At 35.6% G+C, this 18,770-nt stretch overlaps 3 protein-coding genes and 3 non-coding genes across 7 annotated transcripts; 5 read left to right on the top strand and 1 right to left on the bottom strand.

Annotated features, from left to right (window-relative positions):
* Window positions 1-1,258: 1,258 nt before the first annotated feature.
* LOC126728865 (26S proteasome non-ATPase regulatory subunit 4 homolog) lies at window positions 1,259-2,098 on the top strand. The gene is made up of 3 exons (XM_050434621.1): window positions 1,259-1,338; window positions 1,438-1,647; window positions 1,747-2,098. The coding sequence occupies exons 1-3, from the start codon at window positions 1,259-1,261 to the stop codon at window positions 2,081-2,083; spliced, it is 627 nt and encodes a 208-aa protein (XP_050290578.1). The 3' UTR covers window positions 2,084-2,098.
* An 845-nt stretch (window positions 2,099-2,943) lies between these two features.
* LOC126728867 (uncharacterized) lies at window positions 2,944-8,196 on the bottom strand. Its single transcript, XM_050434622.1, has 4 exons — window positions 7,855-8,196; window positions 3,964-6,458; window positions 3,210-3,251; window positions 2,944-3,012 (listed from the first exon to the last, which is right to left on the bottom strand). Exons 1-4 carry the CDS (start codon window positions 7,859-7,861, stop codon window positions 2,944-2,946), a joined length of 2,613 nt encoding a protein of 870 aa, XP_050290579.1. The 5' UTR covers window positions 7,862-8,196.
* A 2,198-nt stretch (window positions 8,197-10,394) lies between these two features.
* LOC126727489 (uncharacterized) lies at window positions 10,395-18,344 on the top strand. 2 transcript variants are annotated; one of them, XM_050433167.1, is made up of 8 exons: window positions 10,395-10,791; window positions 10,871-10,946; window positions 13,230-13,356; window positions 13,539-13,659; window positions 16,960-17,051; window positions 17,169-17,238; window positions 17,355-17,437; window positions 17,834-18,344. In XM_050433167.1, the coding sequence occupies exons 1-8, from the start codon at window positions 10,477-10,479 to the stop codon at window positions 17,928-17,930; spliced, it is 981 nt and encodes a 326-aa protein (XP_050289124.1). In that variant the 5' UTR covers window positions 10,395-10,476; the 3' UTR covers window positions 17,931-18,344. The 2 variants fall into 2 exon arrangements, with proteins under 2 accessions (XP_050289124.1, XP_050289123.1); XM_050433166.1 differs by having other exon boundaries at window positions 10,396-10,791; window positions 13,224-13,356.
* Window positions 11,568-11,701, top strand: LOC126732014 (small nucleolar RNA snoR86). The gene has a single exon (XR_007659206.1). It is a non-coding gene; the product is annotated as a small nucleolar RNA snoR86 (small nucleolar RNA).
* Window positions 12,073-12,203, top strand: LOC126732015 (small nucleolar RNA snoR86). Its single transcript, XR_007659207.1, has one exon. It is a non-coding gene; the product is annotated as a small nucleolar RNA snoR86 (small nucleolar RNA).
* On the top strand, window positions 12,579-12,709 carry LOC126732013 (small nucleolar RNA snoR86). Its single transcript, XR_007659205.1, has one exon. It is a non-coding gene; the product is annotated as a small nucleolar RNA snoR86 (small nucleolar RNA).
* Window positions 18,345-18,770: the final 426 nt, after the last annotated feature.

Consider the following 18,770-nt stretch of genomic DNA (forward strand, 5'->3'; position numbering starts at 1 on the left):
CTTCTTCAGCCATTGACCCACCCCATGTTCAGGCTGAGCAGGCGGTTGGGTTACCTACAGAGGCTGAAGGTCGGCCTAAACGCATATCAAAGGCACCTCCGTGTGGGACAGGGGGCCACAAACATGGACACAATGTTGGGCCCGAGGCATCTGACGAAGGACATGCAAGACCTCCTCCTCATTATACGAGACGGCGTAAGATTCAAAAAAGGTATCTGAAAGCTTAATGTGAAACAACACACTTTATTCCATTATTATTTCTCTTTTCACATTTCAATAAGATTATTTTTGTTTTCAATATGGTTTGAACGTACATTATTGGAACTAGGTGAATGCCTCAAATAAGGACATTAGCTGGAGGTAGATATTCCAGCAAGGAGAGATGCAGTCCAATAAATGTGAATGTAGCTTCTTTTCTCTATGCCTTTTTCATAGTAGACCTATATGTATCTTCATATTCCAATTCCATTGAAGGAATTAGTTCTTTTAGTTTTTTTCTTCATTCACTGCATAGTATTCATAATTATTGTCGTAAACAGGGTAATGGAGAAGATCGCTTAAAATGCCATCAGGGTATGAAGAAAAATTGAACTTGTTGTTCCTTGCACTAAGTGTAAGAAGAAAATGTATTGCATCCAGTGTATCAAGCAATGGTATGGTATTCCTTGTACATTCAACTTTTCTGCTGAGATGTTCTTTTTTCCCCCTGTTTTAATTCATCATTCTTGCTCTTTGTGTGTGTATAGGTACCCCCACTTAGAAGAAGAAGAAGTTTCGATGCTTTGCCCATTTTGCCGTAGAAACTGCAACTGTAATGTGTGCTTGCACTCAAGTGGGATGATTAAGGTTTTGTCTTTGATTTTATTTAAATTTTTTATCTCACTGCTGTAAATTTCTTCAAATGCTTGCTCTGATTAGATTTTTAACCTTTCTAACCTTCAGACTTGAAAGAGGGACCAACCATTAAAATGGCCTATATGAAACATGAATTGTATTAAGAGGAGGAGGTGCTAGTTGAGCTAGAGCTCATTGGCTTTGGACAATTTAATTTTAAACGATAACCATCTCTCCAGTACTGTTTTTGTTATTATTTGTCTTAACTTTTATCCTTTTGTTTTTAACTATTTATTTAATAAGGACTCTTCGAAAATCAAAAGTTGAGACAACCCAATTCTACTCTCTTTCTAAAATCATATTCTAAACTGTGTTAGAGTGACTTGTTTTCTCTTTCAATGTAGGTCTAGAAATAGGTGGCGAGATGGACCTGGCTGCTGGCATTCAGGTGGCGCAGTTGGCCCTTAAGCATCGCCAAAATAAAAAACAGCAACAATATTTATTGTATTTACTGGAAGGTGTTTACAGTCATGCTTCATTCTGTTTTTTCATTTTTTTTTTCTGGCTCTTACATTTTCATCGTTTCATATCTTCTGGTTTCAGTCCTATCAAACAAGAGAAAAAGACATTGGAGTCTATTGGAAGAAAGTTAAAAAAGAACAGTGTACCACTTGATATTGTAAATTTCAGTGAAGAAGATGATGCGAAGACAGAGAAGCTGGATGCACTTCTTGCTGCCGTTAACAACAATGACACTAGCCACATTGTACATGTTCCACCTGGCCCTAATGCTCTTTCTGATGTACTTATAAGGTTGGGATTTAATTTGTTCCCTATTTTATAGATTAAAGTTTTGATTTTATAATTTATTTTTTATGATTTAAACTCTAAATTTCCTTTATCCAATGGTAGTACACCCATCTTCACTGGGGATGGGGAAGGTGGAAGTGGTTTTGCAGCAGCAGCAGCTGCAGCTGCAGCTGGTGGAGTCACTGGTTTTGAGTTTGGTGTGGATCCCAACCTGGATCCTGAACTGGCTCTTGCTCTGAGAGTTTCAATGGAAGAAGAGAGGGCGAGGCAAGAAGCAGCTGCTAAAAAGGCTGCAGAGGAGACTTCTAAACAAGAAAAAGAAGAGGGACAGCCATCTGGAACACAGGATGCAACAATGACTGAGCATGCAAGTGTTGGAACTTCTGAAGCTGACAATAAAACAACTGATTTAATGGTTGGTGCCATTTTCTGCTCATGATGTGTTCTGCTGATACACTTTTTATTAAAGCACATTCATGTTTCATATATTCTGAATTGTAGACATTGCTTACGGAAAATATTTGTGGTAGGGAAATCATATTCTGAAATTGAAGTACAACAAACCATTTGTTATAATGATGAGCGTATCTTTTGGTAAGAAACTATTATTCTTTATGAAATTCTATAATTCTATGAGGTGCTAATTGCAATGTTTGTTTTAAATGCTTTTTTTATTGGCCTTGGAGCAGCAATCATTGTGCAACTTCAATTGTAGACCTTCATCGAAGCTGCCCAACATGTTCTTATGAACTCTGTCTCAGTTGCTGTGAAGAAATTCGAAAGGAAAGTCTTACAAGCCGTGGCAAAATGAAATTTCAATACATCAACAAGGGCTATGACTACATGCATGTCGAAGGCAGTGCTTGATGGGACTTTTTCGGACGGAAGATGTTCCTCAATTAGAGGCATATCTTAGAAAGCATGCAAACGAATTTAGGCACACCTATTGTTCACCTGTCACTCAACAGGTAACTTATTAGCAAGTTAAGCTTCTGATTAGCCATGTCTCATGTGCAGTCTCTGATAGATAATGCTTTTTTAGGTTGTCCACCCAATTCATGACCAATCCTTTTATTGATTGAAAAAAGCACAAAAGGAAGCTAAAGGAAGAATTTGGTGAGTATGATAAAAATGCAATAATATTTTAAAAATACCCTTGCATGATTATTTACACAATTACTTCACTTTTGTAGGTGTTGAACCGTGGACCTTTGTGCAAAGGCTTGGGGAAGCAGTATTTATACCTGCTGGATGCCCGCACCAAGTTAGGAATCTCAAGGTAATAAAAGAATACTAGTACTAGTAATAATAATTGCAAAAGTTCACCTTCTCACATAGCCTTGCATTTTCAGCTGCTAGGACTTTTTCCTGAAGAAAAATTAGAAAATAGAACATATACTAGTCAGCAACAACTGAAAAATTCTGTTAAGAAAAAACTTATGGTGCTGCAATATTTCAGTGCCAGGAACTCAACAAAAAAAAAAAAAAAAAAACAGGGAAACTTCTTTCTACGCAACTTGAAATCACCTTGTTGGGCCTACATATCAATCAATTTAAAACTTTACCATTTCCTTTAGTTGCTCAATTTGTTCCTTGAAAACCTGAGGCTGAAAGTATAGACCAAGATAAAGCATGTTAAACTACCATTTAGTAAAATATCATGAAAGCCAAGTTAGGGATTTTATCATTAACCTTTCTAGCTCTAATGCTGCTTACGCTCCTCTCTAACTGTTCTTCTATCTATTGGAGTTCTTCAAGGGAGCATGTTCCTAGACCTTGTCCTACGAGTCTCCTGAGGTGTATATATCTCACAGACTACTGTATGACTCTTTGTACGTGGGGATTCAATCACATGCAGTGGATATTAGTGCAGCTACTTGAACGTGAGAGGTAGGGTCCAAGGAAACTGATGAAAAGGCTGATGAGGTTCTAAAGTGGGATATTTTGGATTGTTGGACGCCAGAAAATCACTACCGATGGACTGTATCTGAGTGTTAAACATGTTGGGTTTAGACCATCGGTAATGATTTTGTGGAGTCCAACAATCCAGAATATTCCACTTTAGAACCTTATCAGCCTTTTCATCAGTTTCCTTGGACCCTACCTCTCACGTTCAAGTAGCTGCACTAATGTTGGAGCTAATCTGAATGAAGGTTTTGAAACCTTAATTGAATAAAAAGGTATGCTTGTTTCCCAAATATTGCAACCTTGAATTAGCATAACGAGATTTTTATCAGAAAAACAAACTCAATTTATATTTATACAGCCGTAGCTTCAAAATTTTTGTAGGCTTTTAATGTGGGTGGCTGATAAATGTACCTTGATTTTATGTGAATATGTGAGAATGGCGTTGTTCAGACTGTAACATGGGTCAATATAGCTAGGCGCATCGAGATGCAGACCTTTAAGAACTTTAATTGCATGTGAACAAGGGATCTTCAAGTTTTGCCACTTTCCACAACCACATGTTCTATCAAATATGCGCACATCATGACTGTGATTTCCCCCTCCAGCTCTATGGTCGTTATACGGGGTAACCACTTGATATATACCCTCTGCATGATTATAATTCCTCAGAGTGTGTCCTGCAATTTTCTGCTCATTTTTGTTATAGATCTCCATTGCATAATCACTCCACACCTTACCTCGAGAGAGATCAGAAGTAATTTGTTTATGTCGATCGTGGAAATATGCAACAAGTTTAAAAAAAGTGAACTCAACCATTGCAGCAATGGGCAAACCGCGGGCACCTTTAAGAACCCCATTAAAGCACTCAGAGATATTGGTTGTCATTGCCCCGTAACGTCTTCCACCATCATGTGACTGGGTCCATTTGTCTACATCCTCACTCATTAGATATGTGTATGGCATATAACGTATAATCCGGCGATCAGTAGGGTCTACACCCCTCAGTAAATTAATCTCGGCCTCTTTAATGGTTTGCATTATAGACACAAATTTAGCATCATGAGTCGCATATCCAGCTTTCAAGGCCAATGCCTTTAGAGTCGGGTTATCAAAGTGTGTGTTGAAGTTGCTAGCAACATGTCGAAGGCAATATCGATGATATACCTGTTCTCTTCCGTCTTGCCCTCTAGGCCACTCTCGAATGGCGCATTTGATACCTTTATGTCGGTCAGAAATAATGCAAATGTCCTTGTTTTCAATAACACGCTCTATCGAAGTCCTGAGACACTCTAAAAACCACCCCCAACTAGCCCCTGACTCCTTATCCACAACAGCAAAGGCGATAGGCAAAACCTTTTGATTAGCATCCGTTGCCATTGCAATCATCAATACCCCTTTGTATTTACCATATAAATGAGTTCCATCAATACTGATCACTGGCCTGCAATACTGGAATGCAGCAATGCATGGAGCGAATGCCCAATATACATAGCGCAGTAACGTAGTACCTTCTAATGGCCTAGGTATGGTGTGATAGCTATACTGGGTACCCGAATCCTGATCCAAGTATGCCAACAACAACTTTCGCAACCTTTGGTAAGACTCCTCCCAATCCCCAAAAATCTTAGCAATTGCCTTCTGTTTTGCGTCCCATACTTTATAGTAAGAAAGCTCATGATCATACTTAGTACGTATGATCTCCCAAAGCTCATCAATAGTAGCAGTGTGCTTTTTTCGCAATCTTCCCACAATTTCTGATGCAACAAAATTAGAATCCATCATTCTACCGTCTCTTCGCAGCCCAAAGGGTATACAACTGTGTGGACCCACATAAGACGTGACCATCCACAGACCATTCAATTTAGACTTCATGTATGCCCCAACGTACCACTTGCAGTTGTCGTCAACGCATGCGGCGCACAATTGAGTTGTGCTCGACCTTTGGATGGAGAAATTTCTATTATCCTTTGCTGCGTATATTATCAATGCACGCTTCACCGCAGCTTTATTTGCAAAAGTCAACCCTTTACAAAAATGCATCCCATCTTGCCAAGTACAAAGAAATGGTATCTGAAGAAGTGAAGGATCAACCATATCTTCCCAAGTATTTGCGTAGAATGAGTCCGCAGGAGCTCTGTAGCCAACGGTCGTATCTGTATCATGCTGGACACCAATATCATCATCATCTGCATCACCTTCATCATGGTACTCCATATTTTCCTCTTCAAAATTAGGAACGACTTCATGCTCATCCACATCGTTCTCAAAGTCACCTTGCTCAATCCTCTCTTCGTACTGATCCATATCATCATTATTTATGTTATCATTCGCAGCATGATCTTCGTCTTCGTCTTCGTCTTCGTCTTCCTCCTCTAAATGTGTCTCTTGAGAGTAGAGGGTTTCACCAGTATTTGCAACATAATCTTGAGATGGGAGCGTATAACCTCCCATTGCATACCCTCCCATTGTAGTGCATCCATTATCTAGGGTTGTAAATTGTAAAGCCGTAGATGTTTCTTGCACCACCTCAGTACTGTTGTCTACACTCGCCTCCAAACTTACATACAACTCAGCAGCATTTACTTGGGACATTTTCTGGATCCTATTAAACATCATCTTTACATGTTTATCTTCTTTAATCGCCATATACCCGTAATTTATCCGTTCATGAAGAACTTCTTGTGGGTAACGATAAATAATCTTGATGTCATACCAAGCAGGGTTCAATTTCAATTCGTCCATTATTTTCCTCTTCAAATCAGTCAACGTCTTCAACTTACGACGTAACATCATGTAGTAGCATTCAATACCCTCCCCTCTAAATGGAAATCCGTCAATCCCTTCAGGATTGTAAAGGGGTCCACCGAAGTATACATTTATGTCAATATTCTTCAAAGATTGTGAACCTATTAGAGAGCCAAGTAAATTTATGTTAGTGACATATTTGATCTCTTTGATTTAACATCAATTACAAAGCCTTTTCTATCTACTCAAAGTACAACAATCGCAACTTCTAAAAGTGTAACAATTGCATATACTCACCCCACATCACATACAAACACACTCAATCATTATAATTTCATACTCAAACAAATAAAAAAACTGAAGACAAAACTCACCCTCTTTACAAAATTGAAACTCAGCTCTAACAAAAATATAAATAAAAATATCAAACCAAACAACAAAAGTCATGAGGATGTGCAAATGAATGAGTGCAATTATGTAACAACATCATTCAAGTAATTTTAAATTAATGCCATACCCTATTACACTACTATTGATGAAATAACATAGAGCAGGGTTCATCAGACAAAAAAAGAAATAAAAAACACTAATGTGAATATAATCATGATCAATCAAATTAGACATATCATCTAATTTAATATATAAATATAAATATATTTGTATGTTTAGCCTATTTATACAACTATATAATTAAATATTTATATATTTATATAAATATATTTATATAAGTATTTATATATATAGTTGTATAAATATAAATATATTTATATAAATATTTAATTATTTAATTATATAGTTTTATAAATATATAAATAAAAATATGTATATATAAATATTTAATTATATAGTTGTATAAATATACATATAAATATAAATATAAATATAAATATAAATATAAATATATATACTTATTTTTTTTTTTAAGCCAAACGTATGCAGCCACAAATACATAAACACCTTTATACCTATGCCCAAATAACAAAAAGCAAATACCATGTACTATCCAACTAAGAGAGCCTCAAAAAGCTTATTAATCTCAAAGAACTAGAACCTTAAACCACAAAACATTCCCAGCTAAACAAAAGCTACAACTATATAATTAAATATTTATATAAATACATTTATATAAATATATTTATATTTAGCCTATTTATAAAACTATATAATTAAATATTTATATATTTATATAAATATATTTATATAAGTATTTATATATATAGTTGTATAAATATAAATATATTTATATAAATATTTAATTATTTAATTATATAGTTTTATAAATATATAAATAAAAATATGTATATATAAATATTTAATTATATAGTTGTATAAATATACATATAAATATAAATATAAATATATATACGTATTTTTTATAAGGAAACAAATATACATATTTTAATACAAACAAATATCTTATTAGGAAACAAATATATTTGCCTAATACAAACAAATATTTTATTACGAAATGGCATATACACTAAAACAATGCAAGCAATAATGGTTAAAGCAGCTATATACACTAAACAACTAATTAGAGAGTGAGGAGACCCTTACTTGACATAATGATGTGCAAATGTACTGCTGAGATTGTATGAGAGTGAGAGGAGCAATGTTTTGCTGCTAAATATGTATGAGAGTTTCAGTCTCTGTGACAGTTCTTAAGAGAGGTTCTGTGATTGAAGTTGCTGAAGGTGTGAGAGTTGTTGAGGCTTTGTGATTCAAGTTGTTGAAGGTGTGAGAGTTGTGTTTAGTCTGAGAGTTGTGGTTCAACATAGTCTGAGAGAAGTTGTGGTTTAACATATTTTTTGAATATGGCTCAAAACAGACAGATTATATTCACGTGTACCTGCAACAAAGACTGTTGTTGTTGTTGACTAGCACAAGCACCAAAATAGACTAATAGGCTAACAAGCAACGGACAAATAATTGAAGTTGTTGTTGACTAGCACAGAGCACAATGTAATAGACTAGCATAGAGCACACAGCTAAAATAGACTAGCAGAGCACAGCAAAGACAGCTTGATATGACCAGATAGGCAGAGATGAGAGTCCTTTGAAACTCGAGTCTCTAAGACTCGAGTTTAGTTTGCCTTAAAACTCGAGTCTCAGAGACTCGGTTTCAAAGTTAAAATGCGGGCTTTTTTAATTGAAACTCGAGTCTCTGAGACTCGGTTTACTTAAAGTGAAACCGAGTCTCAGAGACTCGAGTTTCACGTGGCATCTACGTGGAACTTGAGTTTCTGAGACTCGAGTTTCATGTAAACGCCACGTGGATTTTTTGCCACATCAAACAACGTAAACCGAGCCTCAGAGGCTCGATTTTGGGCCCTAAATCGAGCCTCAGAGGCTCGAGTTGCTAGTTTGCCAAAATCTTTCAAAACCGGGCCAACTAACTGAATAGTTTCATCCTTATGGGTAATTACCCATTTTCGCCCACATCCACCTCCACCTCCACCTCCACCACCACTCCACCAGCAACAACCTTTATGTGACAACCACAACCCACGACAAGAAAAAAAAAAAAAATCAAAACACCACCAACACAGCCACAACCATAACCCAACATAGCCAATAACACCAACACAACCCACGACAACTACAACTGCAACTACCAAACCACCACCAACACGGCCACCAAATTGCCATTTCAACCACAATTCACAATCACAACCAAACCCACAAAAAAAAAAAAAAAAAAAATCAAACACCAGAAAACCCATGCAAAGAAGAACCAAAAACACTAATATATATATATATATTGGGAACCCACAAACCTAGCAATCCAAAACCCATGAACCTAGAATTCCCGCCATCGCCGATCATGGCACTATTTTATTGTCGCCTTGACCAAGCATAGAGCTTCGATGGGTCGGTGGTTGGGCAAATCTGATGGGTCGGCGGCGAGCAAAGGAAGAGAGGGAAAAAATAAAAAGGAGAGAGTGAGCTTCTACGGAAGATTTGGATTGGTTGGAGGAATAGAGGAAAAACAAAAGGGGAGAGGTTGAAGACTAAACTAGATGACGTACGAAAGAAAAAAAGAAAGGAAAAAAAAAGAAGAAGGAAACTATGAAACATTATTTAATTGAAGAGGCAAATAAAATATCATTATTTCATTATACCTTTGAGCTACAGTACATAGTCAAAAATAACTATAACAAAGAAATCAAAAATTTTGGCTATAACTCCACCAATGGAGCCTTACTTTTGCATTTGGCAATGCTAAAAATAGCAATATAACTTTTTAGCACCACCAATGCTAATGCTTAATGATCCAAGAGCAGCAGTAAAGGGTAGAAAATTGGTATTGTGTTATCAATTTGGTAAGTTAAAAAAAGAATTTAGTTATGTAATAATTAATTCTTCTTCCAAAATGTTTGTTTATAGCAATTAGTTATGGAGAAATAATTATATAAAATTCCATATTTTATTGTTATTTTTAGATTAAATTTCGACTTTTCATGCGTGATATAATTTTAAAATTGTAAATGATATAGTTTAAAATTTTTTAGTATTACCATTGAACATTTTTTGAATATATATTAACCAAAATATATAACATTAATTTGTATAAGTTATACCGTAATCTATCTAGCTACCAAAAATCCTTCCTTGTGAATCATAAATGAAATAAACAGCAACTTGAAAAATAACTAATTCACTATTTTCTCTTGTGTGTTTTTATTTCTTAAAAAAAATTACCTTATGCTCAATCAAAAAAAAAAAAAAAAAGTCACCTAAAAATAAGAAAAAAAAAAATTACCTTTTAATGTTTTAAGTTGTTAATTTCTTTTGTAATAATTCATTATTTTTAAAATAAAAATAAGTGTGTAATAGGTTAAAAAATTTGAAGCAATTACGTAACAAACTCCATAAATTTGATTTTATTTTGACAAAAATACAAATTACACTTTTAAATTTGTCAATAAAAATTAAATTAATACTCCTGAAACACTTAATAATTATTTGTATAAAATAAAATTCAAAGCGAAAAAAAAAATCAAAAAATAATAAAAAAATCCATAAAAATAAATAAATAAACCGAGGGAAAAACCAATAGAGGTTGTTTTTATTTGCTGTAATAAATAAAAATCTGTTATATCTGGTTTTCTGTGTAGTAGGGCATTTGATACTCTCTCCTTATCTTACTTTCGCAACCAAATCTAGCGATCTTTCTAGATGGCAGGTGCAGGCATCCATCCGTACCACCAGCAATGGCCTCCGGCAGCCGCCGCAGCTCCTCCTCCGCCTCCTCCAGCGGTGGCCGCCGCCGCTCCTCCTCCGCACGCTCCGCCAATCGCTCCCTCAGACGAGGTCCGCACGATCTTCATAACGGGATTGCCCGAAGACGTGAAGGAGAGGGAGCTGCAAAACCTTCTAAGATGGCTACCTGGCTACGAAGCTTCTCAGGTTAACTTCAAAGGCGAGAAGCCTATGGGATTCGCTCTCTTCTCCAACGCTCAGTTCGCTCTCGCCGCCAAAGACGCTCTTCAGGTCTGGACTGTTTGATCTCAATTTAATTTTTGGATTTTGAATTGAATTTATGGTTTTTGATTGATTTTTTTTGGTGTAGGAGATGGTTTTTGATGCGGAGTCGAAGTCGGTGTTGCACACGGAGATGGCGAAGAAGAATCTGTTTGTGAAAAGAGGTGGTGAAAATTGAAACTCAAACTCACTTTGATTTTACTTAATTTTTTGCCTTTTATTTTATTTCAGTTATATGTGAAATTAGCTTAGATTAGAGGATAGAGAGTATAAGATTTGTTGGATCTTTACATATATATATGTGTGTGTGTGTGTGTAGGAATTTTGATTGGAAACTAGTAGAATCGAATTTGTGTGTGTAGGAATTTTGATTGGAAACTAATAAAATTGAAGTTTTGTGCGTGTGAGTTTAGGAATTTTGATTGGAAACTAGTAATATTGAATGTGTGTGTGTGTGTGTGTGAGTGAGTGAGTGATTTTGTGTAGGAATTTTTTCTTGGAACCAGTAAAATCGAAATTCGAAAGTGTGTGTAGGAGTTTTGATTAGAAGCTGGTAAAGTCAAAATAGTGTGTGTGTGTGTGTGTGTGTGAGGACAAAACACTTTTGCATCTCCTACTCGAAATCTTTGGTTTCCAATGGCCTAGGTTTCTATCAAATACAAGTAGAGTTTCGTTCTTTTTGTTTTGTTTTTGGTTTATGTTTCAAATTTTTTTTGAGAGATAAATGTGAGAGAAAAAAAAAAAATGGAATTAAAAAATATATATATATAAAAAGCCAACTCGCAAGGCAAGGGTGTCTATAATAAAAGTGACGCAAATTGCATTGAAAGTTGGCAATATAAATTTTCTTCGCGACTCTGCCTGCCTATCAAATTCCTCCTTGTTTTGATTATGGCTTCGAACAAAAAATCGCGACAATCGACAGGATGGGGTGATGTGTCCATTTTCAATGTATTATCTTTTTGGGTTGCAACACCATCTCTGGGAAAATTGCATTAACTATTTTTTCTTGGTATGGAAGATAAATGATATTATTTGAAAGGGCTAATTCGTAAAGAGGGTTTCTTTACTTATTCCTTTAGAACAGTTCTGTAAAGATTAATGATATGTTGTGACTTGTTTGTGGCACTTCTCGAAATCTTTGGTTTCCAATGGCCTAGGTTTCTATCAAATACGAGTAGAGTTTTGTTCTTTTTGTTTTGTTTTTGGTTTATGTTTCAAAATTTTTTGAGAGATAAATGTGAGAAAAAAAAAAAAAATTTTTTTAAAAATATAAAAAGCCAACTCGCAAGGCAAGGGTGTCTATAATAAAAGTGATGCAAATTGCTTTGAAAGTTGGCAATATAAATTTTCTTCGCGACTCTTCCTGCCTATCAAATTCCTCCTCGTTTTGATTATGGCTTTGAACAAATCGTGACAATCAACAGGATGGGGCGATGTGTCCATTTTCAATGTATTATCTTTTTTGGTTGCAACACCATCTCTGGGAAAATTGCATTAACTATTTTTTTTTTTTTTTTTGGTATGGAAGATTAATGATATTATTTGAAAGGGCTAATTCTTAAAGAGGGTTTCTTTACTTATCCCTTTAGAACAGTGCTGTAAAGATTAGTGATAGGTTGTGGCTTGTTTGTGGCACTACTTGAAATCTTTGGTTTCCAATGGCCTAGGTTTCTATCAAATACGAGTAGAGTTTCGTTCTTTTTGTTTTGTTTTTTGGTTTATGTTTCAAAATTTTTTGAGAGATAAATGTGAGAAAAAAAAAAAAATTTAAAAATATAACAAGCCAACTCGCAGAGCAAGGGTGTCTATAATAAAAGTGACTCAAATTGCATTGAAAGTTGGCAATATAAATTTTCTTCGCGACTCTGCTTGCCTATCAAATTCCTCCTCGTTTTGATTATGGCTTAAAACAAATCGCGACAATCAACAGGATGGGGTGATGTGTCCATTTTCAATGTATTATCTTTTTTGGTTGCAACACCATCTCTGGGAAAATTGCATTAACTATTTTTTTTTGGTATGGAAGATTAATGATATTATTTGAAAGGGCTAATTCTTAAAGAGGGTTTCTTTACTTATCCCTTTAGAACAGAGCTGTAAAGATTAATGATAGGTTGTGACTTGTTTGTGGCTGCTGAACTACGTAAAATTTCTACATTATGTTCCAGTGATTAGGACCTCTTCAAGTGTGTCACGTTTGCATCTAGAAAAAGAGTTGAGTTGAGTCACTAGTGTGCTATTTTGGCATCAGTTGGAAAAGAAAAAAGAGAGAAAGAAGAAAGGAAATAAGAAAATAAAATAAAGTATTAGTATTGCTTGAATAGCTTGCTTGTGACTATCAATGGGTTTGAATGGTTCAATTTGTTTTGGAATGGCTGCTGAGAGTTTGCTTCTATCATTTATTGTGATGCCCTATGCTAATCTGAACTGTTATGTAGGAATAGTTGCGGATTCAAGCCCATATGATCAAAGTAAACGCTTGCGAACTGGGGGTGATTATACACACACTGGTTATACAAGTCCATCTCCTTTCCATCCTCCTCCTCCAGCACATGTTTGGGGGCCACATGGGTAAGAAAAAATCATTTCTTCCTCTTCTGTATCTTCTTTAGTATCAGGTATCTAAAGATTTAACAACATAGGGAAGTTATATGCTCTAGAGAAGAGTCTAGTTGTGCACGTGGTTTAAGCTACATTGAGAATTTTTATATTACTTCTTTTGATCACATCTCGATGTTGCTCCTATGGCATAGATATATGGCTCCACCACCTCCTCCTCCTCCATATGATCCGTATGGAGGCTACCCTGTTCCTCCAGTACCAATGCCTGCTCCTGCTCCTGTGCCAGCACCTAGTAGTTATGTACCTGTTCAGGTAATGCCTATGTGCTTGGTTTCTGTAATTGCACCTCAGTTTGAGAAGTTGCTGTTTTGAAGTATTTTTTGTAAACTAATTATTCTCCATATACCCTACTTATGTATGATCGATGCCCTCAACTTGCTATATGTATCTCACAACACAATCATTTCAGGTTGTAATTTGATGAGTTTTTACAGTACAGATATTTGATAAGTTGTTGTGGGTGCTCTTGATGCTTAGCAATATACTGATATATCTGAACTTAGTGTCAATAATCATTGAACATATATGTTGTGATTGTTTGCTTGTGTCTTGACTGAAATGTTATGTTCCTTCTGTACATGATTAGTCTTGAAACCATAGACTTGCAAGACATTCTGAAGTAAACATAAGTTAGAAAAAGTCACTTGGAATGAAGTTCATCTGGCTGTAGGAAAAAATTTTAAAGGTAGTGACTTTGAATCTTAGGGGTTACCAAAAAGAGGCGTTACTCTAGTGAGGATCTAAATTTTTTTCTCGGGGGAAAAGGTGACTGGAGCTATATGGCACTGATAGGGCTATTGGTTATTACAGCTTATCTTTGATTTAGAAGATCAACTGAATTGCTACCTTGACCTTTGATTTCTCTTTGAATCTTAGGGGTTACCAAAAAGAGGCGTTACTCTAGTGAGGATCTAAATTTTTTCCTGGGGGAAAAGGTGACTGGAGCCATATGGCACTAATAGGGCTATTGGTTATTATAGCTTATCTTTGATTTAGAAGATCAACTGAATTTCTACCTTGACCTCTATCCTGAGCTCTCTGTGTGTTCAGCTGCCAAAGATGCTTGCATCTCTGAGGTTTTGTGGATTCCGGAAGGAGGTAATTTTAGAGTGTGGGATTTAAGGTTTTATAGAGCTTTTGAAGATTGGGAACTAGCTGCATCTTATTCTTTACTTCAGTTTATCCAACCTCATATTCCTTAGGGTGATAGGAGGGATATTCTTTGTTGGCGGCTCAAAGGTAATGGTAAGTTTGACACCCGATCTTATTACCAAGCAATTCAGGGTACTCCGAATATTTTGTTTCCTTGGAAGGGTGTTTGGAAACCAAAGATTCCTAAGCGAGTGGCTCTCTTCTTGTGGATAGTTGCTCACAATCGGATTCTCACGTTGGATAATCTCATGCTTAGGGGTCGCCCTTTAGTAAATTGGTGTTGTATATGTTGTTGTGATGGGGAGTCGGTAGACCATCTTCTACTTAATTATCCTGTTACACATACCTTATGGACCTTCATGCTTCATGCTTTTGGTATTCATTGGGTTATGTCAAGATCGGTGGCGGGATTGTTATCTTGTTGGCATCAGTGGCTTGGGAAGCATAACTCGAATGAATTTGTTTCTAGGGTGCTTAATGTGGATTGTTTGGTTGAAATGAAATCGTCACTCCTTTGAGAATATGGAGAAGACGTTGGATGAGTTAAAGGTTTTATACCAGCGTAGTCTTTTTGAGTGGTCTCGTTGTTGGGGCTTTATTGATTCCGTCTCTTTCAAAGTTTATGTTTTTCCTTAGATTATATTTCTGATTTCCCTCTCTTTTGTTTTGCTGTTTGTTTTTTCTGTTTCTTTTTGTTCATCATCATGAACAATTTGTACTTGCCATTTTTTCTCATTAATAATAGTTCTCTAATTACCTATACAAAAAAAAAAAAAAAAAAAAAAAATGGTATCTTATTAAAGTGATTGTAAAATCATGGATGCAATTTTAGATTTTAAGCTCCACCATCTTAGTTGTTGCTTACGTTGTGTATTATATGTGATGATTCATTGGTATTACTCCCGCATTTTATGGTTCTACTAATGAATAATTAGTTTGTGTTTAGATCACAGGCGTAAACTATAGTTGCTAGGATCTCTCATGGGTGATGTTGGGTTTGAGAGTGGTTTGCTGGTTGTTGAGGTTGGCTAGAGGCTCTCTCTAGGTGAAGCATTTTGTGATGGCTGTGAGAAAAAGGAGATGACAATCTATCTAGGCACTTGATTTACTTATTTCTCCCCTTTAACCTAAACCATACAAGCCTGATCAGCATCCCATGGCTGGTCACACGTGCGTCTGTATAATGCAGCAAGTGATGCCATGCCAGCAGCAGGCAGCCAAGGCCACATCATGGGCATGGCATGGGCACCCCTGCAGGCATGTGTTGGGTAAAATAATCTCCTTTTGTGCTGGGTGGTGGAGGAGGTTCCAGTTTAGCTAGATCTTATTGGCCATATATTAATAGTTTTTCCATACTTTCATAGTTTAAATTATTTTGATTTTCTTTGATTGAAAAATCTAGTATTTGTATCTTTAAGTGGTGTAACTGACAAATGAGCTCTAGCTCAAATGGCACTTTCTCCTCCACAATAATGAGATAGAGGGTGAGGTCATGGGTTGAAAACCCAGTGCATGAATCTATCCCCCAAAAAAAGACCCAGGGGAATTTTTTAACATGCCATCTATCTATCAACATGTGTGTGCATGCATGCATGCATACTTCAATATATATGTTTGATAATGGGATCTATCTCATTTAAATTGTAGCCAAAAAAAAAAAAAAAAAACCTTAGTAGACCAAAGGGAAAAAAAATAATCAAGTATATAAATAAAAATATGAAATGTTGATGTTTAATATAAATAGCAATACATGGATTTTAAATTTTTTAACTTTGTAGTAGATGCTGACATAATAAATGATTATAGTGCAAGAAAAGTATTAACAAATTCAGTCAAATTGAAGTATTTTTATACAAGTATATATAGAAACTATTCAGAAACCTTTTTTTCTCTTGTGAGAAGTATAAGATGTTGTATCATACTTTTGAATATAAAAAACATGGATTTTTCAGAGTTTGAGTTTCATACAATGAGAGTTGTGTGTTATGTGCATGTGCGTGTAGAAAAACAAAATCTGCAGCTGTATGTTAGAAGGGAAACAAAACCAAACTAATTTAGTATCAAGACAACAAATGACTACTACTTATCAAAAAAAAAAAGGAAAAAAGACAACAAATGGCTACTCATGAAGTTAACTAATGGAGGGAACTTCCATATTTACATTTACTCAGTTTTCAATGAATTTGGTTGCAGAATCAGTTATGTTATCAGTGAATTTCTTTTTAAAAAGTTTCATGTTTTACATGTTTTCTTTAAAGGCTGCACCTGCACACATGCACGCACACATTAGATCTATTTACTTTTGATGATAGCTTCCTTACTTGGGTGTTTGTCGTAAGTAATGTTGTAGGAGGCCTAAACTTTCTACTTTAATTTGTTAATTTCTTATTTTTCCCACAGAATGCAAAAGATAACCCTCCATGCAATACCCTATTCATTGGAAATTTGGGAGAGAACATAAATGAGGAAGAATTGAGGGGACTTTTTAGTGCGTATGTATCACTTATCCCCATCAATTCCATTAGCTGTTGAAATGTATCTATAACATCACAGATGCCATTTTAATTATTGGAATCTTCTGCTTAATTTCATTATTTTTGGTCATGTAGACAACCTGGTTTTAAGCAAATGAAGGTCCTGAGACAGGAAAGACATACTGTTTGCTTTATTGAGTTTGAAGTAAGTAATTTTATCTTCTGTGCATCGATCCTCTTGTTATTTTCTAGAACCATATTTAGTCACATTGTGTTGTTGCATGATATTTGCTTAAAAGATGTTCTACATTACTCATGCAGGATGTAAATAGTGCCAGCAATGTACACCATAGTTTGCAGGGTGCTGTTATCCCCAGTTCTGGTTCGGTTGGCATGCGGATACAATATCCTTTTAGCATCTTGTTACTGCATTTGATGTTTCTTTATTCCTTTTTATTTTCCATCCTTTTAATTATTTTATCATTTTTTTTCCATTAGTTGCCTTCATCCAAAGAGAGATCTAAGGAAAAATGAAGGCAACTAGATTTGAATCTCAATAAATTAAGTTTAAATTACTATATTTGGTTTGCTTGTTAGGGGACAAAAAAAAAAATTGGAGTTAATGTGGTTGAAAGGTAATTTGACTTAATATGGTTAATGTTAAAAGCTTTATAAGTAAAGAATACAGGTAACAAAATTTAAAAGCTATAGTCGGGTGTAGATTACACATTTGCCTGTTACTTTTTGCTGCTGCTGCATATATTATGTAAAAGTATGTGATTTTCTTGACTTCTATATACATATTCGAAGAACCCATTCGGGAAAAGGAAGGATTCTGGCTACCCTCTGGCTGCACCTGGCACCAATGGAGCTCCACCAGCTATGAATTACCAGTAGCATGAAGGGGATGTACTCTGTTCTTTATGCACCGACAAATACAACTACTACATGATAGGATGCATCTTGCAGCTGTTGCATGCATCCATTTCATAATCAAGTCATCACATTAGCATCTCTCCTCATGTGAATGAATGCACGTAGTGGCATCATGAACATACCATTTGGCCATGTTATAACTTATCCAAGACATGCATTTGTCAGCAGCACATTTAAAAGCCTGGATTACGTAATAGGGGGGCTCAGATACTGTTGTCATTTGTAGAAGTGGTGCATTGGTCTGTGTTTTTGTGGGATTTATGTGCTTTTCCACATATTAACTTTTGTGTACATCAACAATAGGAATGCTTGTCTAAATAGACATCTAGCAGTGTTATTTATTTTTTCTATATTAGGTTCACTGATTTAACTTAACCTGCCATCAAAGGTGACCAGAGAATCATTTCATGGAACATGTGGAATATCTAGGAACTTCATGCCATCAATCATGTTTCCCCTTACATCACCTTTACCATTTGCCATCACCGCCAGCACCACCACATTTTTTAACCTTTTGCTACATATTCAATCAGTCCTTAGTTCATTGGCTAAAGCGAAGATCTATTCATGATGCTTAACATTCAACATTCAAGCAACTCAAAAGCATAACTATTCAAAAGAATGTTGGGAATTATATGCTGTGATTTATATACAGGATTTTGCGTACAAAATGACAAAGCTTCCAAACATTTGAGGAGGTCAAGTGTTGCAGCTGCTCTTATATCAGGTAACATCACTAGGCTGGACTACTGTCAAACACACACCTGGTTGAGGCTTTTAGAGTCGTTAGGACAAAGTTTT

This window comes from Quercus robur, chromosome 5, assembly GCF_932294415.1.
Source record: "Quercus robur chromosome 5, dhQueRobu3.1, whole genome shotgun sequence".
NCBI classification, from domain to species: Eukaryota; Viridiplantae; Streptophyta; class Magnoliopsida; order Fagales; family Fagaceae; genus Quercus; species Quercus robur.

Coding starts and splice junctions, on each gene's coding strand:
- LOC126728865 (XM_050434621.1), top strand. CDS start 1,259: ATGGACCTGGCTGCTGGCATTCAGGTGGCGCAGTTGGCCCTTAAGCAT. Junction 1,339..1,437: donor AAACAGCAACAATATTTATT/GTATTTACTGGA, acceptor TTCTGGTTTCAG/TCCTATCAAACAAGAGAAAA. Junction 1,648..1,746: donor CTTTCTGATGTACTTATAAG/GTTGGGATTTAA, acceptor ATCCAATGGTAG/TACACCCATCTTCACTGGGG.
- LOC126727489 (XM_050433166.1), top strand. CDS start 10,477: ATGGCAGGTGCAGGCATCCATCCGTACCACCAGCAATGGCCTCCGGCA. Junction 13,357..13,538: donor CATGTTTGGGGGCCACATGG/GTAAGAAAAAAT, acceptor CCTATGGCATAG/ATATATGGCTCCACCACCTC. Junction 13,660..16,959: donor GTAGTTATGTACCTGTTCAG/GTAATGCCTATG, acceptor TTTTTCCCACAG/AATGCAAAAGATAACCCTCC.
- LOC126728867 (XM_050434622.1), bottom strand. Junction 3,252..3,963: donor CATATTCACATAAAATCAAG/GTACATTTATCA, acceptor CTATACTTTCAG/CCTCAGGTTTTCAAGGAACA. Junction 3,013..3,209: donor TTGAGCAACTAAAGGAAATG/GTAAAGTTTTAA, acceptor ATTTTTCTTCAG/GAAAAAGTCCTAGCAGCTGA.